The following is a 23,428-nucleotide window of genomic DNA, read 5'->3' as shown; positions in this document are numbered from 1 at the left end:
ACCGCAGCACACCAGCCCATCGCCACTACTGCTGTCTTATTTCAGGCCTGTGTCATCTCCCAGATGGATCCCCACACAGGCTCTGTCACTGCCCACTATCCTCCTCTCAGCTGTGATAAAAAACAAAAATGACTCAATAAGACACAGGTCACATTACTCCCCAGAGCAGCACATTCTCTTTTAAGACCTTTCAGATGGTTAGAAAGTTTTCTTCGTGTTGTTAATGTGTTTCCCTGTAGATCTCAATTCCTGAGAGTGGTTGTGCACTCCGGGACCCCACGATGCCTCAGTGTGAAGGAAGCCCTCACCCGTCCCCACATCTCTTCTCCATGCTGAACAGACTCATGTCTTAAGTCACAGCCTGTAATCCGGAAGGGCTGGGGCGGTTTGTAGTGGGAAAGCAGGGGTGGAGGCAGCATCTGTGCCCTGCATGCTGTTTCTCCTGCGTTGAGTGGGATGTCTGGCACAAAGTCCCCCGTAAATGTATGTGAAATGGATGAATTTGTCTCAAAGTACATTGCCTGGGGTCACAGTGTCTGGCACAAAGTCCCCCATAAATATATGTGAAATGGATGAATCTGTGTCTCAAAGTACGTTGCCTGGGGTCACAGTGAGTTGGTGGTAGAAAGAGGATTTAGATCTGATTCTCCCAACTCTCTTTCGGGGCTGTGGGACCTCAGGCAAGTGAGCGAGCCTCCCTGGCTTCTGCTCCCTTCACCGCAGCACAGAGAGTAACCATACAATTTCACAGAGTTATCGCCAGGATTGGCAGAGAGTGTGGAGCATTTAACACAGTCCTCAACACACAGTAAACACGAAATAAATGGTCATGTCGCACAGCAGCTGAGGTGGGTATGGAGTCCCGGTGCTCGCTTCTGCTGTGGGGAAGAAGATCGAGGCTAAATGTGTCCTTTAGGCAACATTATCTAAGAAGCTAGAAGGTGCTGTTGCATCTCACTGAGGTTTTCACAGATTAAATAAACTGGTAACATTTATCTCTTTGCCTACCCTGTGCAGGCAGGAATTGGTGGTGGGTCTCACAAAGGAGCTGACCATGAACATTAGCCTGACTAACTCTGGGGAAGATTCCTACATGACGAGCCTGGCTTTGAATTTCCCCAGAAACCTGCAGTTTAAGAGGATACAGAAGGTAACTATGACAGCAGTTTTGGAACCACATGGCTCATGACTTTCCCTTCCCCCATCTCTGCTTGGTTATGGAAACCAACTAACTCTGCCTCCTGCCTCATCCTTGTCCATCCAATAAATGATTATTAACTAGACAAATCCCCTCTAATCCAACAATAAGCCATGGATCCAGTCATATCATTCTCTGCCTTAAACATCAATGGTGCTATTTTGCCACCCAATCACTCCTTCTGCCTGCAGCCTTTCTTAACTAGAGTTCTGAGAGAGAAATAATCTATAATAAATTAGCTTGACTGGAAAGTAAAAGTCTGCTCCGCCTTTCATCAGCCTAGGAGCACAGACTCAAAGCCAGCTGCAAGATAACAGAAAACAGTATTTCTCCCAAGGACACCCAGCAGCTGTAAAGTATTGTAACACTGAGAAATTTTGCTCTCTAAAATCATAGGCAATCAGAAACTTTGCTGTTTGAAGTTATATCTGTAATTATGAAACCATCTTACTGTTGCCTGGAGAATCTAAACTGTTTTGACAAAGAGAAGCATTCTCATTTTCCATCTGAGACTTGAAACTTCAGATAAAATGTTTCTCCACACAGCTTTTCACATTAACCTGAAGAGTTTCCAAGAAAGTGGGTTTTTGGGTCCACTTTCCACTTTGCAGCCCAGAATTGATGTTGAGTGGCCCTTTTACACATAGCCCTGGCTTTTTTTTTAAAGGATTTTCTTTTTTTTTCACATGGACCATTTTTAAAGTCTTTATGGAATTTGTTACAATATTGCTTCTGTTTTATGTTTTTGTTGTTTGGCTGCAAGGGATGTGGGATCTTGGCTCCCTGACCAGGGATCAAACCCGCACCCCCTGCTTTGGAAGGCGAAATCTTAACCACTGGACCGTAAGGGAAGTCCCATCCCTGCTTTATTTTGAGCCTATAAAACACTGCTTTGTTTTATATTTCTCCAAACTCTTTCCCCAGAATCCTTTAATCACTATCTTTTCCTTTGTTTGGTGAGATACTCCACAGTGCACTTTTCCTCACTCTAATGAGCCAACAAACCTGGCTCTGTCTTATTATGGGTGTGTCCCTGGTAGTCTGAGGCTGTTTGAGCCAGGACAGCACCCGTTACATGCCATGATCTCCTAAGCATCTAGAATGGAACTAGACCCACCGTCCTTGGGAGAATTAAGAAAACAGTGGTCACTCAGTCATTTTCCATACTCAGTGGTCCAGATGAGGAACCATGGCTGAAAAAGGCTGCATGGCAGTGCAGGGGGCCTTCCATTGGTCCACGGTTCAGTTCCAACGTCTCCTTCCCAAGGAAGACCGATTCCTCCTGGTTGGACCTCTTCTCTACTGCTTGTTTCTGCGCCGCTCTCACAGAGCCCCTCCTGAGGCCTTGTTTAAATTCTTCAGCCATCTAGTACTGAGCCCTTCTGCCCGACTTGTGAAGGAGACGAGGCCAAAGACTGGTTTATTTGGGTCCCCAGCTCCTGGCAGGGTGTCTGACATGTTGTTGTGAGGAAACTGAACCTTTTATTTTTTGGCCTCTTCAAAACCACGTCTTTTGTGTTATCAGCCTCCTTCTCCAGACATTCAGTGCGGTGACCCTAAGCCAACTGCTTCTGTCCTGGTCATGAAGTGCAAGATTGGTCATCCCATCCTCAAGAGGTCATCTGTGAGTCTGTTTTTCTTTTTCTTCTATTTATTTGGCTGCTCTGGGTCTTAGCTGTGCCACGCGGGATCTTTTAGTTGCGGCACGTGGGATCTAGTTCCCTGACCAGGGATGGAATCCCAGCTCCCTGCACTGGGAGCTCAGCGTCTTCGCCACTGGACCACCACGGAAGTCCTGTGAGTCTGTTTTGATCAGCTGACTCTTCTTACCACCCTAGGGTTGGTGTTTTCTACTTCCCAGGCTCATTAGAATCTCCCAGCTGCAGTTTCCACACTTTCCTTGACTATACCACCATCTGTAACAGAGCGTAAAGCTGCCCAGTGTGCTCTGGGAGTAGGGAGCGGTGGAGGTGAGGGCACAGGCACACAGACAAGGCTGGCTCACCCCTGAACGGCCGAGTGAAGCTGGGGGTGGTCTGGAAGGTTATTAGCCCTGAGGGGAGTCCTTGACCTGCCACTGATGATCTCTGTGCTGCGGGAGACCTCTCAAGCAGCTTCCTTGCCTGTCAAAGGGGAATAATGCTGTCTGCCCTGCTCACACCGTCTTGACACTGTATTACGTGGAATAATGGGACCTCGAAGCATGCTGTGCTACAAAAGCATAGAGTATTGAATTACGTTTTCCAGGTCTGTTTAGTTAGTAGGAAGCAGTTTGAATTGTGACTGGTATAAACGGGAATCAATCCACCATTTTTTGTTTAACTAGGCAAACTTTTCGTTAGTTTGGCAGCTGGAGGAGAGTGCCTTTCCAAACAGGACAGCCAACATCACTGTGATGGTCACCAAGTAAGTCATGCCTGGGTCAAGGGAGCCTGGGTTGTGGTCCTGCAAAGAGGCTCCCTCCCACACATGTGCATCAGAGCTATGACTCCTCACTGCCGCAGAAGGGAAGCCTCAGGGAGCCCCAGGAAGGTACCTGTGTCCCTGCAGTGACCTGGCTTTCCCTTGTTATCAGAGATATTTAAAATGTTCCTTTATTGACAAAGTAAAACTATGGTATGGTCGGGTAGACTGAGTTTTGTACTGGAGAGCTCATTTTGGTTCATATAACCTCAGAGATGCTCTGTCTTCTCCAAAACCTCTATGTTTGGGGTAGGGTGGGATACACAGTTGATAAAGTTCTCAGACAGGGGTGATTCTGCTCCCAGGGGCAGTGCCTGAAGCCATTTTTGATTGGCATGACTTTGGTGGGGGGTGTTATTGACATCTAGTGGGTAGAGTCTGGGATATTAACATCCTACAATATACAGGACAGCCACTCATACTTTCCTGGCCCTAAATGTCAATATTGTCAAGGCTGAGAAACACTGTCTTTTTGGCCACACTGTGCAACACGCAGGATTTTAGTTCCCTGACCAGGAATTGAACCCGTGCCCCCTGCAATGGGAGTGTAGAGTCTTAATCGCTGGACTGTCAGAGAAGTCCTGGAGAAACCCTTTTAAAATCAGTGTTTCTCCAAGTCTGGTCTTCCAGCGAGTCTTCTGCACTCTGTTTATCTCCAAGAGTCTTTTCTATCTGACTCCCAGTGATCCTGAGAAGCCAAGGTAAGAAGCAGCCATGTGTACAAAGCAGGGGTGCTATAAACTGACACTCTTATTTCCTAGTTCCAATGAAAGAAGGTCTTTGGTCAATAAAACTCACAGCCTTCAAATCAAACATGCCTTCATTGCGGTTCTTCCCAAGTAAGTACTTCCGGGGGCCCCACACCTGTGAGACAGCTTCAGGCATTTTCTTTTGTGGGTGGGTCTAGTGGTCAGGGTGGATGTGGGCACTGCTTTTCCCTGAGAGGAGGCTGCTTAGTACCCAGGCTCCCACTGATCTCTAGGGCACTAACTGTTAGGTCCTAGAAACCCTGTGGCTGTAATCAAAGGAGGAACAGTGCCAACAGGTCTTGATACCAAAAGGAACGGATGGGATGCTAAGGATGGAAGAGAGGACTTAAGGGATTGGGAAGAAAAAAAGTAAGGCCCCCCTTGAGGTACGATAATCAGATACAGAACCAGCCTGAAGAGACTGAATTCAAATATTCTAACCTGATCCCAACTGCCCCACCACTGCTCAACATTTTGCTATTCAACTTTGATCTCTCTTAAGAATCAGGGGTCCTCTAGTGTATCCAATTGATAGTACTGAGGTTTATTTAAAATGAGAAAGGGGCCCAGAGCCTAACCCATGTCCTCTCAACTGCAGACCCTCAGTGATGTACATGAACACAAGCCAGGGGTCTTCCCACCGCAAAGAGTTCCCCTTCAATGTAAGTGCTCTGCTCATCAGCGCAAAGCCAACAGGTGGCAAAACAACACCAGCCGTGACTTTCCGCTTGGATTTTATCTTGTAGATACATGGGGAGAACCTCTTTGGAGCCGAGTTCCAGCTGCAAATTTGTGTTCCAGTTAAATTACAAGGTTTCCAGTTTTTAACAGTGACGAATCTGATCAAGACTCAGGTACATAGAGGCGGTTCTATATCATCTCTTTCCAGAGTGACTATGGATTCTCAAAGATACAAAAACTAGAACTCTAGAAAAAGGAGTAGAAAAAAGATGAGTTAACCTGGGAACGCATTTTAGGAGAAAATTACCCAAGTCATATTCATAAGGAATATTAACTACTCAGCCCAAACTGACATTTCAATTTTTTCTTCCCTTGATGAAAAAAGTAAGCAAAATTCAACCTTTTTAGTAGCCACGGAGACATTTATTTTCCCTTTGAAAATCATGGATAAATTTTGCTTCTCTGTGATTGGCAAAGGAGATTGATAAACATGTGGCTCTTCTTCCTATAAACTGTCTATCTTCTTCTTTTCCTCTTGTCTCCCCGTCTGTATGCCTGGGACTCTGCTGTGGTACAGCCTCTTTACTCTTAGTTGACTCATCTGTAGTGTGGTTCCCAAAGCCAGTCTTATGACACCTACAGCAACAGGCTCTTAGCAGTGTGACAGCTGAGGCCTTGGGTGTTCCTGATTTCTTTTCTGTTCAGGCTACACAAAGTGTCGAGGCTCAAAAAGGAAACTGTGGAAAGGAATTTACAAAATGAAGTCTGCTGACAGAAAAAGGGCTTTTCCATTGTAAATGGTGTTCTCACATATAGTTTATTTTTAAAGAATATTTGTTAAGTTTAAACATTTCAGTTTCCACTTGGAAACAAAATTGTTTGAACAGCTGATTGGAAAGTTGTAAGAGCAGGAATCTCACCCTGCTGTGCGAACAGAGGTTAAAAACAAGTTAAAAACAGGGCTTCCAGTTCCACGCCCTCTCCTTTGGGGGTGGTCAGTACCCCCAGCTTACTTAAATAGACTGTGCTGGCAGAGCAGGTCCGTGGCAGAGCTGAAGTTCAGCATAGTCTGATAGAAATGCTGGATCTGTTTCTTCATTCGCTTCAAGGCAGGGGTGTTATGTTTGGACTTGAAGGTCATCTGATTCAGGATCTTATCTGTGAGGTAATGTAGCCAGAGCACATTGTTATAAGGGTGATATTCACCCCAGCAGTTGTTGTTTTCTTTCCTCATCAGCCTGTAGATCTCAAACTGGTAGTCGCCTTCTCCCATAAACAGGTCCTCGTCCCTGGAGATGTCACAGAAAATCACAATCCCATCCCGCTCCAAGCGGGACAGGGTGTAGTCGATGATGTTGACTTGCAGCCCTCGGGTGGGGATGGAACTCGTCTTTCCATTCAGGGTGTAGTGGAGCTCTTTGAGGCTGGTCTTCTTTAAGAGCACGTTTCCCCAGTGCAAGTCTCGGTGCTCAAAGTGCAGTGAGGCCTCGGCCACGGCAAGGGAGGCGGTGATCTGATGCAGAATGCTCTTGGCAGTGGCAATGGAGGACAGCTTCTTTCTCATTTGCTCAAGGTCGATCCCTCCAAACTCAAATTCCAGCACGATGAAGAGCTGGTCTTCCCCGAAAATGTCAGGCCGGTCGTTTGCAGACCCTTTGGTTGAGTGATAGCGATCCCAGGCTTGGAGGAGCAAGGGAGGGTAAGATCCTTGAACGCAGTGTACCGAGTTCAGCCCAATGAAGCCTTCTGTGCGGTTGCATGCCTCATCAGACAAGAGGCTCAGCTCTTTGGAGATGATGATTTCTGGCAGGATTTCCTCAAAAGTTTTCTGGTGAGCTCCATTGACTAAGTCCTGTCCTTCAATAGCAATGATTTTTAGGGCTACAGGTGTGTGGTTAGCAACTGTTTGAAACACTTCGCCAAACACCCCTTCTCCGATCTTCTCACAGCATTCCAGTTTTTCTTCGGAGAGGTAGTCGCTGAAAGGGATGGGACCCACCTGATTGCATTCCCCATAAAGCTTTTCTGCATCAGATGTCTTTTTGTCTGTGACCTGCTGTGTCTTTAAGGGGGTTAGCAAATACATAGAGGAGGAGTGCCAGGGGGACAGAGCACAGCCTGTTCTGTTCCGAACAGGGTGGTGTGAATATTCTGACATGAGGGACTCAGACAGAGAACTGGCCAGGGTGTTGCAGCTGCACACTTCAGACACAGCAGTCACTATCTTCTTCTTGTGGAAACTGAAGGAGGCTCTGGTTTTGGTCCAAGAGCTGGCATTCTGTAAACGAGTCAGGTCCTGGGTGACGCATGAATCGTCTTCCATCTTTTGGCCTTTTGTAACCTGGCGGTGACGGAGGAGGGAGGTTTCTGCTGTCCCTTGATGCTTCCTTTTTCGGCTTAGCTTGGTTCTCTCAGGCCAGTTGCTTTTCCCAGGTGCCATTTCGCCCTTGCACCCACGGGCCTCCTCGTATTCTATCTGGACAGATTCTTGAGACTCAATCTCTCCACAAGAGTCCTGATCTGTGGCCCTCTTCTTACCCCTGCCTGATAAACCTGGGCTCTCCAGCCTCCTCCCCACCAGTTCCCTGTCATGGCAGAACTCCTGCAAATTCTTCCCATCTGTCCCAAGCTCAGAATCCTCAGGATTTCCTGAGTCCAAAAAGCTAAAGAGAACTGACCTGAGGCTGGCCTGGGCTTGGTGGGCTAACCTGGTGAGCCTGCCTCCTCCTGTCGCGGCGTCCTGGGAACAGGGGAGGGGTGCCTGGTCCAGGGAGGCTTCTGGGAGATGGAAGTTGCTCGGAGCTTCTGAGGCTGCATCCAGAAAGGTGGAAAGGTCGGAACAGATGCTGTCTTCTGGCGCAGGGAACCCGGGGCCGGGAGAGGCCGGAGAGCTGAACAGGGAGGCACTGGTGCCCAGCTCGCCGCCGTCCCTGGGCTGGCCGCACACACTGAGGTCCGGGCTCAGGCAGCCCGGGTTGCCGTTGGGAAAGGACGGCGGTCCTAGCGGGCCGCAGGGGGTGCTGCACTTCTGCGGGCACCGCGATCGCAGCCTCAGGCGTCTCGGGGTCGCGATCTGACTCGGCCGGCACTTGGCGAGTCGGGCGCCAGCGCGCCTCCGCCGCTGACCCACCGGGCTGCCGGGGAAGTCGGGGTCGCCAGGATCGTCGGAGACGACAGACTGCGAGGGGCCGCCACTGCTGGCGTCACTGCTGCTGCTGCTGAAGAAACGCTTCCGGTCCTGCGGCGGGAACCACTGTACGGCTGCCAGGCCCAGCCGCCGCCGCGGCCCTCCGCCGCCGGCTGCCCCGTACGTTCGGAAGAGCCCACTCGCGGGTAGCGGGAGTGACTCCGCCATGGCCTGCACCCGCCAGGCAGTTCAAATGCTAACACCGCGAGACTTCCTCGAGACGCGGACGCGCCTGCCCGCCGGGTCCTAGCGCCCGGCCTTCCGCGCAATCACGACGGATCTCGCGAGAAGTGGGAGGGGGCGGGTGACTATGGCGGTTTGGCTTTTTCACTGTGTTGCGGGGGTGGACGGCGATGATTGTCGTTTCAGGCTCACACCGTGTGCACTCAGGCTCAGGAGCGCGTTTGTGGGAGCGATCTGGTTCAGGTGAGCGCAGTCATCCCAAAGACCAGAGAGAGGGGGTCATGGTGGAGAGAGGAGGGCCTGAAGCGTGTGCCGTGAGACGCCGGGATTGTACTTTGCCGAGGTTTCCCCTGAAAGCACAGGCCGAGCGTTCCTGAGGCGCCCCTTAGCCTCTTCACCGGCTCACGTTTGCCAGGGTTGCGGCTTTGCTGGAACCAAATGAGGACAGAAATTGCTCACACCCTTTATTCCTCGACCTTGAGGTTGTCTGTGTGCTAAGTGTTAAAATTCCCAGCTTTTCCACCCCATAAGAGATCGTACTAACTAACACCCATCCTCTTCCAGCTTGTGGAAGAATGGCATTCAGTGAGCTGTAAAGTCACCTCGGATAAAGAAAATGTAACCGTGGCTGCAGAGCTTTCCTTGAATCAGCCGAAGCAGGTACTTAGGATTTGATTACTCCTCGTTTCTCGGGCATCTTACCTGGAAACGATAATAGCATCTCCAAATATAACGTGTCCAAAACAGGTCGGTTGATCCACCTTCTGCTCCAGCCTGTTGCTTCTCCGCTCTCTCAGGGTAACTAACTAGGGTAACTTAACAGTTGCTTGCGTGCTCAGGGGTGTCCGACTCTGCGTTCCGGCGGAGTGCCGCCCACCAGGCTCCTCTGTCCATGGGATTATCCTGACAAGAATACTGGAGTGGGTTGCCATTTTCTCCTCCAGGGGATCTTCACGAACCAGGGATGGAACCCGCGTCTCCTGCTACTGCAGCATTGGCAGGCGGATTCTTTACCTCTGAGCCATCTGGGATGCCCTTACACTTACTAGGAATTCTAGGAATTCCTTGTGGCAACTCCTTTTCCTTAAAAAAAAAAAAAAAAAAAATTTAAATATTTATTTAGTTATTTGGCTGCACCAGGTCTTAGTTGTGGCTTGCAGGATCTAGTTCCCTGACCAGGGATCCAACCCATATTCCCTGCATTGGGAGCTCCGAGTCTTAGCCATTGGACCACCAGGGAAGTTCGAACTCCTTTTTCTTACATCCCCTTATCTGTTCCAGCAGCAAACTCTGTCATTCTACCCCATCCTCACCCCCAGATATATTCTAAATCCACTCACTTCTGTCTGTCTCCACTGCTGCTGCTGTTCAGGTCACCACCTCTTGCTGGATTCACTGCGGTAGCCTCCTCCCTGCTTTTCTTGCCTGTGCTTTTGCCATGTCCTCCACAGACATTCTTCATGGAACAGCTCTTTTATAAGCAAACACTATGCCACTTATCTGCTTAAAAAAAAAAATTGTATACACTTAGACTAAAATTTGTCTTTTTCACAGGTGTCCCAGGCATCCTATGATCTGGTCTCCACTTACTCTTCCATCTCCTAATACTTTCCTCTTCCCTGCTTCTTAGACTCCAGCTTGCCGATATTGTTCTAGCCACTAGACCTTTGTACTTGCTGTTCCTTCTGCATGAGACAGCTTTTCTCCTAGATCTTCATGTGTGTGCTTTCTTCTTATATTTAATTCACATGTTACCTTCTTAGCGAGACTTTCCCTGATCACTTATTTAAAAGTAGGAACTAAAGTCAAGTTTAACATCTTGTGATGTTCCAGGTGAGAATGATGGGATCTGAGCTGAAGAAGTAGCAGTGAGAATGGAGGAAAAGGGACAGGTGTTAAGAGAGACTGAAAAAAAAGAAAAAAGAATCATCAAGAACTGACTTGGGGATGGGAGTATAGTGTGAGGTAAAGGGTAAAGGAAAAGAAGTTGAGGTTTAACTAGGTTTCTGTCTTGGGAAAGTTAGTGGTTGCTGAGGCCATTTTTTAGACTTGAGGAATACTGGACAAGGAACACATTTAAAGGGGAAGATGAGAGGGGAGGGGCAGTTTCCCTGGCAGTCCAGTGGTTAAGGCTTTGCCCGCCAGTGCAGGGGGTATAGGTTCGATCCCTGGTCGGGGAACTAAGATCCCACATGCCTCGACCAAAAAACAGAAATGTAAGGAATGATGCTGTCAAGGAATTGTAAGTCCATTTTTTTTAGAAGTCTATTTTAAATCAACTATACTCCAATTTTAAAAAAGTTAACTCCAAAAAAAAAAGTACAGTAGGTCCATGTCTAAAATATGTTTCATTTTTTTTTCTTCCCCATCTTATAGTTACTAAGAGATGTGACTGAGCTGCAGATCCTTGGTGAAATATCTTTCAACAAATCTCTGTATGAGGGACTCAACACAGAGAACCACAGAACTAAGGTAATCCCTGGCTCTTCCCTGGTTTTCTGGGTGTTGTCCTGGGACACCTGTGCCTGGCTTTAGTGCCCCTGTACAAACAGGCACTTGCTATTGCCCTGTTCCTGTTTCAGTCTTATCACCTCTGCTCTTGACTCTGCAACCAGCTGTCTCCATGACCTTGAGTTACTCAGCTTCTGCCTAAGTTTTTCTGTCTCTGAAATGAGGCAACTGAAGCAGAGGAAGTCTCAGGTTATAACTAGGCTAGAATCAAACACCTATCTATATATACTTTGATTTGAAAATTTTTTTTTAAATTTCCTAGTTGAGAATTTTTTTTTATTATATGTATTAACTCGCTTCCTAGTGTGTGATACCAGTGTTTAGTTACAGTGTCCCACAGTTACAATACTCATGAGCGCAGAATTCTCTTATAAGTCTTAAACTAAGTCCTGGAACCCTTGGATTCATTTTGCAGAGGTTTTGCATGTGACTGCAAGTCAGACTGACTTTTGTGATCTGTGGGCTGAAGACTGTGTGCCCCACTGGGTCTGTCGTTCTTGTTGACACTCGCCTAGGCGGCTGCTGGAGCCAGAAATGGTCCATCTGTGAGCTCTTTAGTGAAGCCTGGGTGTCAAGAGGGTGAGAGTGGATCACTCAACATTAGCTCCTCTGATTTCCTCCCTGGAGGAGGGGAAAGGCACAGTTCTCTAGACATGTCAGAAATAACATTTATGTTTACTTTTGAGTGTGTCTGATACAGAAAATGATGTGGAAGAAAGAGAAGTGTCCCCATTATATCATTGCACAGATTAAAAAAAAAAATACAGAAAAACAAGAAAATCCAACTCTTATACAAAGATCCCAAATGAAAAATAGTGATTCCCTCACTCCCTGTCTCCCACACGCTGGATTCCCTCCTCCCCAAGGGAGTTCCTGTTAACAGTGTCTTATTTGCACATTCTTAAGTCATTTATTTATGTATAAATATTCTCCCTTTACCCAGTGATGCTCTTATTGTAGAGTTCCCATGATGATTTTCCTTTTTTTAAATTCAGTACCTGAAGCTAAGTTTTCAGTGCATTTCAGCTGCAAAAAAACCCCAAAAAACCTCCTGCGTGCCTTAAAGGCCTCTTGTGTTTATCTGGGGGTGGAGGCAGACCAGTGTCAGTGGCTGGGCTCCTTCGAATCCTGGGCTCGACTGACTATGTGCTGGTGATGCCTTCCCCTTGTGGCTGGCCCAAAGTCGCCACCTCTCCCAGCAGTACATTTCACATGGCAGAATACCGAATAGGAAGCCAAGAGGTTAGTAGCAAAAGGAGTTTTTCTTCACATGGCTTCCCTTTGCTTTCTTTTTCTCGTTTTTTGGGCCACACTGCACGTGGCATGCAGCTCTTAGTTTCCCCACCAGGGATTGAACCCGTGCCTGGTTCAGACTGTCTCTCACACACACACACACAACCAGAAGGTCACAGTCTCCTGGCGGACTTCTAGATAAGAGGCCAGAATAGTTTGTATAAAGTATTTTGGTCATCAGATCACTTTCCTGTCCTCTGGTTTACTCCTCCCTCCACCCCACCTCCAGTTTTTGTTCTCTTTGTTTTTCGAAGATTCTGTTGCTATATCTAGCTCAGAGATTCTTTGCTCAGCCATGTCCAGTCTACTGATGAGTGCATCGAAGGCATTCTTTGCTCCTGTTTCAGCAGCTTTTCATCTCTGGTGTTTCTTTCCAGTTCTTTCTTGGGGCCTCCGTCTCTGCTTGCGTTGCCCGTCTGCTCTTCATTCTTGTGTGCTATCTGTGCTGTCCTTTGGAGCCCTCAGCAGAGTCATCGTGGTGGTTTTAAATTATCAGTCTGATAATTCCGACCTACTTGCCATATCTGGTTCAGGTGCTTACTCTCTCTTCAAATTTTTTTTTTTTGCTTTTTGGTATACCCGATAATTTTCTTTTCATAGTGGGAAATGCTGTACCAGGTAAAAGGAACTTCTGTAGACAGATCTTCATTAATGTGATGAGGTATGGGGGAGGGGAGGTGCTCTGTGGTTCTGTGATTAGGTCTCAGTCTTTTAATGAGCCTGGGCCTCTGACCTGTGAACTTCCTCATCATTTGTGTTTTTCAGCCCCCTTAGGTGGGACAGGATGGCTAGAGTGGGCTTGAGTTGGGCACTTCCCTTCCCCCAGGACAGTTAGGCTCTCATTATATCCAGCAGGTTCCGTTCCGTTCAGTCGCTTAGTCGTGTCCGACTCTTTGCGACCCCGTGGACTGTAGCCTACCAGGCTTCTCCATCCATGGGATTCTCCAGCAAGAATACTGGAGTGGGTTACCATTTCCTTCTCCAGGGGATCTTCCCGACCCAGGGATTGAACCCGTGTCTCCCGCATTAGAGGCAGACGCTTTAACCTCTGAGCCATCAGGGAAGCCCATCCAGCAGGTCAGGCTAGGGTTAACTAGTTTCCCCTGAGCCCAGTCCTTGTTCAGATCAGAGTTCTTTGGCTTATTTCAAAGTGGTTCCTTTTCCCCTCCCCTGCCAGAAGTGTGAAGGGTTTTTTCTCCAGCACTGACTGTGGAAACCTGGTCAAGCTCCTGGAGTAAACCTCACCCCAGTGTCTGGGTTCCCTGGAGTTTGTAGCCCCAGAGTCATCACTGTTGTGCTTACAGCAGTCCATGAGTTGCAGTTGAGGATTTCCTTCCCTGGCGGTGATGAGCCTCTGCTCTCTGTGTCCATCTGTCTGTCTGTCCCTCTGCTCTTGGTGGCATCAGGTTTGCCTGGTGTCCTCCCCTCTCTTAGGGATCCAAGAAAAGTTGTTGATTTTCCAGTCTGGTCACCTTTTTCCTTGTTAGCATGGAGTGGTGACTTCCAAGTCCCTTACAGAAACCAGAAATCTCATTAGATAATTTTAAATACTGCATCAGGAAAGGTTTAGCATTTTGCTTTACTGTTGTCAGTCTTGATCAATACATGGTATGTTGCCAAATTCTCATATTTTGCTTCTTAAAATAATGTGGAATTTTTACCTCATTTTGCTTCACTTGACTTACAGGGTGATCTCTGTGTTTTGTTGCAGATTACTGTCATCCTCCTGAAAGATGAGGAGGTGTATTCTCTGTCTCTCATCATTAAAAGCAGTGTCGGGGGCCTTCTGGTTTTGATTGTGATTATAGTCATCCTAGTCAAGGTCAGTTCCCCCCACGTTCATGAAGGTTCTGGTGTTGGGCAGAATTCTGCTTAGAGAGCTAGCCCCTGACCTTGAGCAGCTACCCTAGCCTTGTGACCGCTTTTCCTTCGTCCTTCAGCCACACACCTGTTGAGGCAAATGAATCAAGACAGTTCCTGTCTCAAAAATATCAAGATCTAATTGAAGAATTGGAGTACAGAGATATTTTCCTAAAAGGGACCTGATGTTCCTTTCCTTTCCTTCCCCTGATTTAATTTCAAACTCTTTCACTGCTATTCAAGGCATCTAATGTCTGCCTCTACTCTCTCCACCCTCGAGTCTTGCTTTTTTTCTCAACACACTGAACTGAATAGCTTTGTCTCTGTTTGCAATGAGGCTCTCTACACCCGCCTCCCAAGTCCCTTCCTTCTTAACTTGCTCTCGCTCTTCCCTTAAAACTCAGCTGAGAGATTCCTGAGTCCTCTGAACTGACCTTTATGCTTTTCCCTTGAACTGCCCTCTAGAAACCGTTCCAAGAAGCAGTGGTTATACTGTGTTGTCATTATTTCTCTTCCCACTAGATTGTGAGTTTCTTGATGTGTCGGGGGGCTGTACTTGATCTCTTTCTGTTTTTTACATAAATAGATCCAGTACAGCTGAAATGATAGTACTTAGCAGAATTAGTTAAAAAGGCGAAAGTGGGGTGGGGGTTCAGAGGAAGGTGGAAAACCACCTCTGACTGGGGACCGAACACGGAGAATGCTTGTGGGAAGGCAGTATTTAAGATGGGTCTCAAAGGATTGGATCATCTGGGGAGATTCAGATTAAGCAGAAGAAGCAGAGGAGCACTGGGGATATTTGGCAACAAAAAGATAAATGGTTTTCTAAAGCAGATGGCTAGCTTAGGCCTGTAACTGGTCTTCCTTCCCTTTGTTTTAGTGTGGCTTTTTTAAAAGAAAATACAAAGAGCTGAACTTGGAGAGCATAAGAAAGGACCAGCTAAAATCAGAGAGTCTGCTGGACGAAGATAATTAGGAGCAGCTTCCTCATCTATCCGGAGAGAGTATCAGCCAGTCCTGAAGCTTCTGGAGACCCGGTGTTGTATAGATGACCTTCCCTTTAGGATGACCGAGTGCAGAATCTAACAAGTTGGTTGTGGAGTGTTTTTTAACCATACATTGTCCCCAAAGTGCCTGTGCATTGTGCAGAAAAGAAACCTGGGAAACATTTGGTGGTAAATAAAGGTAAACTGTTTTCTTTCAGAAGTGTCTTTAATATGCAAATATGATATACTTTGTGATCCCGCCCCCACCCCAGAGGAGGTTATACAGCATCTCCCAGGCTTACTTGCCTAAGAGCACTTTTTTCATGCCATTTCTATTAACATCTTCCAAAATAGTCTTCCATGAAGACTTTGTGGGGGACAGTGGTCGGAAGCAGTTCGTAGTCTGGCATTTTTATGATTGAAAGATGCAGTCTGTTATTTCAAATCAGGTCACAGAAAAGCACCCCGCAGAACAAAAGTAAAAAGTAGAAAAACAGGGGTTACCAAAACAGGAACAAGGAGGGAGAGGAGACCAGGACTTTGTTCTGTAGTGTCTGCTACAGAACAGACACTGTGCGGGTCCTTGCCTGGCTTCCTGCTGAGTGACTTGCTCGGGGGACCTTCGTGTCTCAATGAGAGACATGCTTGTGCACAGGGGGAGGTGGAACTTGGCCTGGGAGTTGGGGATACCGAGATTAGGGCCTCATTACTAACAGACTTTGCTCTTAGTATCCTTATTTTATTTATACGCCCCATGCTGTTAAAACTGGACTGCATCCTTCCACTGTCAGCCGTACAGTGGCACAGTCTTTGTTTTCATGGGTGATAAATATCATTGCAAACAAGCGAAGCAGGAGTATATTATATGGAAAGCAATCCTGTGATCCCTCTTTGTTCTTTATCTGATTCAAGTGCTTTCATTATTTCTTTTTGTTTGCCTTTGGCTGAGCTGTGAGGCTTATGGGATCGCAGTTCCCCAACCAGGGATTGAATCCTCACAGTGAAAGGGCTGAGTCCTAACCACTGGACCACCAGGGAATTCCCTGGACTCTGTTTCTTCATAGCTTTTCCATTGACTTCAAAGTCCTGTCTGCACATAATGGTAATTTGGAGTCTTTCTGCTATTTATGGTTTTTCTTATCGTTATTTCTCTGACTGGGACTTACGGGGGTCTAAGAAGTTACCTCTGAGCCTGACTTTTTAAATAATTTGGTTTTTTTTTGGCTGTGCTGAATCTTTGTTGCCGTGTGTGGGCTTTCTCTAGTTGCAGCTGGCGGGCACTACTTTCTGGTTGCAGTGCATGTGCTGCTTATTGCTTCGGCTTCTCTTGTTGCAGGGCACAAGCCTTAGGGCACGCAGGCTTCAGTAGTTGCCGCTCATGGGCTGTAGAGCAGGGGCTCAGTAGTTGTGTTACCCTTCAGCATGTGGAATCTTTCTGGACCAGGGATTGAACCAATGTCTTTTGCATTACAAGACAGATTCTTAACCACTGAAGTCCTGACATAACTTTTATATGTATTGGGAAACCAAAAATCTGTATGACTCACTTTATTGTGATATTTGCTTTGTCATGGTGTCTGGAACCAAACTTGCACTGTCTCTGAGGTATGCCTTTGAAGGAAAAGGAAGAAGTAAATTTGCTTAGATATTTCCCTGTTGTGTGTCCAGGTTTTCATTATTACAGGTGACTTGCAGTCTCTGCTTTTATACTTGTTCATTGCAAATAAGATCCCACTGTGATTATAATAGTCAAGTCTTACATTGACTGCCTATAAGGTATTGACTGACTGGGCTATGATTGGATTAGACCAATGTCATAGTCAGAAGAATTCATAAGGGATCAGTCCATGATGAGGAGGAGACTAAAATGGAGACATGGTTGCACTGTATAAATTCATGGGCTGTGACTTGGGCTGCAACCTTGTCTTTCTTCCAAAAGATGCCTGTCTAGTGCCAGACCTTTCCCATTTCCTGTTGACCCTCCTCTGCCTGGGAGCAGGACATGCCAGAGCTTGCACAGATCCAGGGACAGTAGGTCATGCCACAGGGCCATCCTCCTGGCCAGAAAAGGACTAAGAAGGGGCCAGCTGGACACTAGCATGGGAGAAGTGCCCCTCCAGTTCTTGTGTTTTCATTTCCCTGTTACAGGCCTGTGAGTGCTCATTCAGATAACTTTGTTCTCTTATGATAACATCTGCACTTTGAATTTGATCATTGGAAGGATGAAATAAGCAGATGTGAAAGTGAAAGTTGCTCGGTCGTGTCCGACTCTTTGCAACCCCATAGATCATACAGTCCGTGGAATTCTCCAGGCCAGAATACTGCAGTGGGTAGCTTTTCCCTTCTCCTGGGGATCTTCCCAACTCAGGGATGATCTGTAATAAATTGGTCAAACTATTTATGCCCAGTTAGATTTTGATTCCATTCAGCCAAGCCCAGCAGTCTAAAATGATCTGCACTAGTGTGTTATTCCGTGCATTTTCTCTAATATCCATACAAGCAGGGATATTTGGTTAAGATCAGGGTTTAGGTATTTGGGGGTCTCCTAGCCCTAATTATAACCTTGTTATAGTACCAGGATGTTACTGTTACTTTAAGAACAGCTCCAGGAAATGGAATCAAGGGACTCTTAGTCACTCCAGGAAGAGCAGTTGTTCAACTCTCAAGAGTTCAGAAGGTAGCTAGATGCACCTAAAGAGACAATTCCCAACTCCAGTTGACTTTATTTTGATCAGTGGAAGGACATTTCAAAAACTACATAAGTATCAATATTATTAAATACGTATTCATTCTCATAGTAAGATCAGAGTGAAAAGTGAAACTTTGCCTTAGTTGTGACCTCACCCCATCTTGTGCCCCTGCTTAAAGGCTGAGGTGAACTGGTCTGGCACGTATCTTCTAGACCATATTCTGTGCTTTTGTAATATTCACATGTACATATGTACAGGAACATAGGTTTTTGGGGTTTGTGTATGTTTTACACAAATAGGGTCATAATGTGCTTATTTGTGACCATTTTCAAGGGTCCAGTGTCAGAGATAAAACACTGCTGCTAGATGCAGGGTTTCATGGGGCTGAGAAGAGGCAGTACCTTGGGTTAACATGTCTTTGGGGAGTCAGTAACTTAAATTTGTATAGCCCATTGCAATTTGTAAAGAAGCCCTTTCAGCTTTTTCTGAAAGTGGACTTAAACACATTTTGGTAATTGTCGCACAATGCCAAATAGCTTTCTGGAAGGACCGAACCACATTACGTGGTTAATAGGCAGCGTGAACATACCTGAGATCTCCATTTCACTATACTGTTTAATGGGTATATAATCGTGGCTTTGCTTTCCTTTCCTTTTTTTGAGTTTGGTAAGATCATCTATTTTGCCATAAAATGAGATGACCTCCCCCCGCCTTATGCTCTACTTTTTCTCTCTTGGCCAGTTAAAAGGTAGCTCTGGTGTTTCCTCATTAGCTCTGTCTGAACTGCACTGCCCTGTGGGATAGAAGAGGTGCATTTTTTTCCTTTAGACTTCAAAGCATCTGGGCAAGTACGGGTGATCCGACTTAGAATCTGAGAGCAGTATGCTCTCCAGACCGGGGGAACTGAGTCTCACAGATCCGCTGGTGGGCATGAGGAAGACGTAGTATCACTGGAGGTCTGTCTAAAGGAAGAGCTCTTCCCATTTGTTAATACCACAGAGAAGACAGGACCACTGTGCCAGCCTCCAGGAAAGCCAGCTGGAAGCTCTGCTCCCTGGCCCTCCGCCCTAGGAGAGGAGTCTAGGTCTGGCTGGTCCACTCCTGGGACCCTATAACCTGCCGCATTACTGAGTAGTGGGGGTCCTGAAGATGTACTCTCTGGACAGGCCTCTTCTTCTGTCCCAGGCCTGGAGAGGGGGCCTGGGCCAGCCCTGCCCAGAGTGCTGACGGATGTTCTGAGCTCTTGGCCTGGGTCTGACTTGTTTCTGGATCTGACTAGTGTTCTACCCTGCAGTAATTTTTCCTCTCTTTAGAGCTGAGGTCTGAGATTAAGGTTGGACTGCTGGAGTGGGAGAAAACACCACTGGACCACTTTGGTTTTGCAAACCTTTTAGATTTCCTAGACTAGGAAAGGCTACCAGTCTTAACTCCTGGGTTCTGCACTGGGGCTTGGGGTCCTTTGCCTCTGAGATGAAGAACCCACTGTATTGTGGCAAGGTAAGGACACTTACACCTCAAGGTCAGGGGTTTCTAACTTTTTGTGTGTGCCACAAACTCCTTTGGTGATCTGGTGAAGCCTAGGGACGCCTTCTCGGATTAGTTCCCAACATTTTACTATGAAAGATTTTCAAACGTATAGAGAAAATTTTACACTGAACACCTGGCTTGTTCATTAACATCTTACTATACCGGCTTTATCACATATTTTCCCAGCTATCCATCCACCAGCTTGTTTTTATTTTTTATTCTATTTTTAATTTTTCTTTTTTCAAAAAAAATATGGAGCGCTTTACAAATATGCGTGTATCTTTGTGCAGGGGTCATGTTCATCTCTGTATCGTCCAGTTTTAGTAAATGGGCTACTGAAGCAGCACAGCTTGTTTTTAAATATATAACAGTTTATAAAGAACCAGTTATATTGAAACACAGTGATCAAGATATTTAAGAAATGTATCTCCATACATGTGTTCTTTTTTAACACATTAAATGTATTAAAGCAACAGGTCTAATAACTGTGCTACTTTCGAAGTAGTGATGAGCTTAAAATGTTTTTTAAGGCATACCTATAGTGTGATGGGAAAATATCTATAATTTCTTTGGATATTAAGATACAGGTACTGCCAAAAACCAAAAAAAGTTACAGGTATTACTGATATTCCTGTGGTTTGTTGTCTGCATTCGTAATTGAAAGGAATGTTAGATTTCAGATAAAGAGTAGTAAAAATAAATGTGGAACAGTTTCTCCATCCAGCGTCACAGACCTCCTCCGTATATTCTGGTCCATTTAATACGAACATCTGTTCTACCCCAGGCTCTGTATTTTGGCAGCTCGTCTCACAGTCACTCCAGGCCCCATTAGCTGTTTCTTGGAGGAGGAAACAACTTGCCTGAGGCCTTAAAACTAGTTTAAGGAAGAACCTCCAGGTCTAATGTTTTTCCACAAAAGCTTCATTATAGATGGCCAAGGTGTAGGTTGGCAGAGTGGAGGTTTACAGGCTTTGCTGGGGAAGAGGCAAAGGTGGAGCTCAGCTTTTCAAGTTCCCAGGCTGCAGGTGGGATGCTGAAGGTGCTGATGCTCTGATCCTGGGAATCAGCAAGCTCTCTGAGTGATCTCTGATGCAAGAGCCACACCCTGTGAGACACTAGTTAGATCAGAGTTTGTTCATCTGATTACACTTTGTCAATGACTCGGAGTCTTGATGACTAAGAAGTTGCTTCAGGAGACAAATTTAACCTAATGCTCTAGTGGAATGCTCTTTGTTGAAATCTTCAGGAATATACACTCAAAATACAGGCTTAGTCACTGTACTCTTGACCCTTTAAATGTGCAGGCTAATGGGTGGAGGTAGGATGATCAGGAAGCAGCCTTCCCTCCGCCCTCTCTCCCTCCCCCACCCTCCCACTTCTCTCCCGGATGATCCTCTATCTCATTACAGGCAGGTGGGGCAGAAGTGGTAAAGCCTTTCCCTCCCTCATAGCCCTACAGGACAGATGAGATAGCACTCAGCTGTAACTCCTGTAAGAGTGGATCCTGTCCTTTGGGAATTCAGAGAAGGAGAAGGATCCCTGTAATCGAAACCTTGAAGCCACGGGGTGCTGAGGAGAGACTGGCCTGAGCAAAAGTTCCGGGGGTTGGAAAGTGCAGGATGTGATGAAATTGTCAGCCAACCCCCCTGCAGCTGGTGTGCTTAACGGCCTGTCAGGCCAGAAAGGCAGGCGGGGACAGTGACTGCAGTAAAGAGAAAGAGCCTTGGAAGGCTGAGTGCAGGAGCTGCGGAAGCCACATCCACTCTCAGGGTTCACAGGAGGGTGTCCCACTTGCTCTGGGTTCATCACTACAGTCCTGGGAACTCAACGCGAGAGGGGAGGAGCTGGACCAGGGTGACTGCATGCAGGCTGTGGGGAAACCCCTGCAGGGAGCAGGAGCAGGAGCGAGATCAGCTTTCTCTACCATGTACCATGTTCGAGCTGGCGTCACTTAGAAGGTTTGGTTGACTTGAGTTTGAATCTTTATCCTTTTCAATACCAAGTGGGCCAGCATTTGACAGTTTATTCTTTTTAAATGCCACCTCAGTGGAGTTTTTCCCCAGGTCACATTCTGAGAACTGAGTAATGAGGAATAACCCATCAATTAAGACAGGTCACCAGGCTGCTGATGGACTCGGAAATGCTTCCCACAGAGACGGGCTTCCTTCTTCCTGTTGACTCTTTGAAGCAACATGAATAATATATCTGCTGTTTCTTAAATGGACCACTAATGTCTATTAATGGAATGATTTTATCATAGCAGGACTCTCCAGAGCAAAAGAAGAATTAAAGGATAAATTGCTTTGGTAGAGAAACCCTTTCCATGACACCGTGCCTTTTCCATTCTTGTCCCTTCCAGGTCATCAAGCATCCTTCGGGCTCTGAAGCAAGGGCTCTCCTTGCCTTGAGATGACTTCCTTTTGTGTCCTGAGACCGATTGAGATCTCCTGTCTCAGCTCTTGCTTGAGCCCTCCTCTCCTCTGGGATGGGAAATGAAACCTTGTTTGTTAGGTATAAGTAACCTCTCCTCCAAGGACCAGATTGTTTTATGCAGTTTGTGTTTCCTCTTGTGCTTCCTTTAATTTTTTGGAGAATACATTCTGAGTTTATTTTACAGTTTCCCATCACTTCACTGCAGTTACCTTGAATCATCCAAGAGACAGCCTTACGAACCAGATGACATTGGTCAGTCCCTTCACAGCCAGTTCCTTTCTTTCAGGTGGACGACACTCGTTACAATGAAGCATGATGTGGATGATTTGGGGGGAGTAGAGAGAAAGGGGCTTTGACTATTCACCCTGACCACTGACTTAACTATTTGCTAAGCTGATAAACATTCGAACAGTAATGGTGGCGAAGATCATTTGAACAGGGTGCCTGGTGAGATGGGTTTAGGCAGAGACTGGAAAAACCATCACTCAAAGACAGCAGGTAGTTTTCACTCAAGTGGTTGAATTCATCTTGGTTTTGGAAGCATCCCTGAACTTGGACTTCTAGTAATGCCAATGCCAAAAGCAAAGACCCCTTCTCCTGCTTGGGGTACAATGGGGATTAGATCTGAACTTGGGGTGGTGAGCCAGCCCCAGCCACGTGGAGGTAGATTGCAGGTACTTGGGTTTGCAGCTCAATGGAAGTATTTTTCACGTTGTTTTGACCTTGACCCACAGGAAGAAATGCATTACACGCCATAATGTCATATGCACACATACACTTCAAACAGAAGTTTCACAAAACTGTCTACCCATACTTCGTTAAACACACTCTAATGTTTGTGTGTGTGTGTGTGTGAATATGCTGGTTGGAACCCAGGAAATTGCTATCATGACCCACTAATGGGTCTGGATTTAGCCTAAGAAGCTGTGAGGGTGCCCACAAGGGAGAGTCTGGCCCCAGCTCTGAGAAGAGCCCTTTCCCCTCTGGACATCCCTCTCGTCGTCTCTGAAGCCTCTAGAGAGTTCTGTCAGAAACTGCAGCCTGGCCTTGGCTGGGCCATGGGGAGATCAGGAGGGGCTGCCCACACTGGAGGGCAAATGAGCAGGCTGTCGGGGAGCTGTGTGAGGTAGGGCTAAGGGAGAGGCTGGCAGGAGAGGGAGGGAGTCCGTGGTGCGTGCTCAGTCATGTCTGACTCTCCGAGACCCCATGGCTCCTATGTCCATGGGATTCTCCAGGCAAGAATACTGGAGTGGGTTGCCATTTCCCTCTCCAGGGGACCTTCCCAGCCCAGGGATCGAACCCACGTCTCCTGCATCTCCTGCAGAGGCAGGCGGATTCTTTACCACTGCACCAGCTGAGAGGCCCTGAGGGAGAGAGGGAGGCCTGGTGACAATTCCTAAGCCTTTCTGTCAGGATGATGTCAACTTCCAAAATCCCCAGTCATAATTGGAGCAGCAGCTGGAATCCTCTCTGGGTTTAAAAAAATCAGGCCTGAATTCACTCAACAAATATTGACTTATTTTATGGCAGGCACAGCAGTGGCCGTGGGGTGCAGAGATGCCTAAAGGCAAGGTCCCTGTCCTGGAGCTTATGGTCTTAGAGGGGGACACAAGCAATAAGCAAATGAATGACAGGGTCTCTAAGGGAATAAGAAGGGGTAATGGGAT

General features: G+C 46.8%; 2 protein-coding genes and 1 pseudogene across 3 annotated transcripts in view; 1 reads left to right on the top strand and 2 right to left on the bottom strand.

Annotated features, from left to right (window-relative positions):
• Window positions 1-16,782, top strand: part of ITGAE (integrin subunit alpha E) — a 62,753-nt gene extending 45,971 nt beyond the window's left edge. The window contains exons 21-31 of one of the 2 annotated variants that reach the window (XM_055403837.2): window positions 1,018-1,150; window positions 2,724-2,822; window positions 3,525-3,604; window positions 4,423-4,500; window positions 5,009-5,072; window positions 5,157-5,264; window positions 8,648-8,704; window positions 9,026-9,121; window positions 10,838-10,933; window positions 13,977-14,087; window positions 15,006-16,779. In XM_055403837.2, coding sequence (XP_055259812.2) covers window positions 1,018-1,150; window positions 2,724-2,822; window positions 3,525-3,604; window positions 4,423-4,500; window positions 5,009-5,072; window positions 5,157-5,264; window positions 8,648-8,704; window positions 9,026-9,121; window positions 10,838-10,933; window positions 13,977-14,087; window positions 15,006-15,101 — 1,018 coding nt within the window. In that variant the 3' untranslated portion in view covers window positions 15,102-16,779. Of the gene's footprint in view, window positions 1-1,017; window positions 1,151-2,723; window positions 2,823-3,524; window positions 3,605-4,422; window positions 4,501-5,008; window positions 5,073-5,156; window positions 5,265-8,647; window positions 8,705-9,025; window positions 9,122-10,837; window positions 10,934-13,976; window positions 14,088-15,005 lie in introns of both variants that reach the window. The other variant, XM_088828792.1, reaches the window with a different exon arrangement.
• On the bottom strand, window positions 5,508-8,698 carry HASPIN (histone H3 associated protein kinase). Its single transcript, XM_055403851.2, has one exon. It carries the CDS (start codon window positions 8,444-8,446, stop codon window positions 6,101-6,103), a length of 2,346 nt encoding a protein of 781 aa, XP_055259826.1. The 5' UTR covers window positions 8,447-8,698; the 3' UTR covers window positions 5,508-6,100.
• A 2,792-nt stretch (window positions 16,783-19,574) lies between the features above and the next one.
• Window positions 19,575-19,675, bottom strand: LOC129544807 (U6 spliceosomal RNA; annotated as a pseudogene).
• Between the last annotated feature and the right edge of the window lie 3,753 nt (window positions 19,676-23,428).

Source organism: Moschus berezovskii, chromosome 20 (assembly GCF_049115385.1).
Source record: "Moschus berezovskii isolate FMDL1 chromosome 20, NW_MosBer_1.0, whole genome shotgun sequence".
NCBI lineage: Eukaryota > Metazoa > Chordata > Mammalia > Artiodactyla > Moschidae > Moschus > Moschus berezovskii.
Note: the sequence above shows the minus strand (reverse complement) of the source record. Positions and strands in the feature narration are given on the sequence as shown.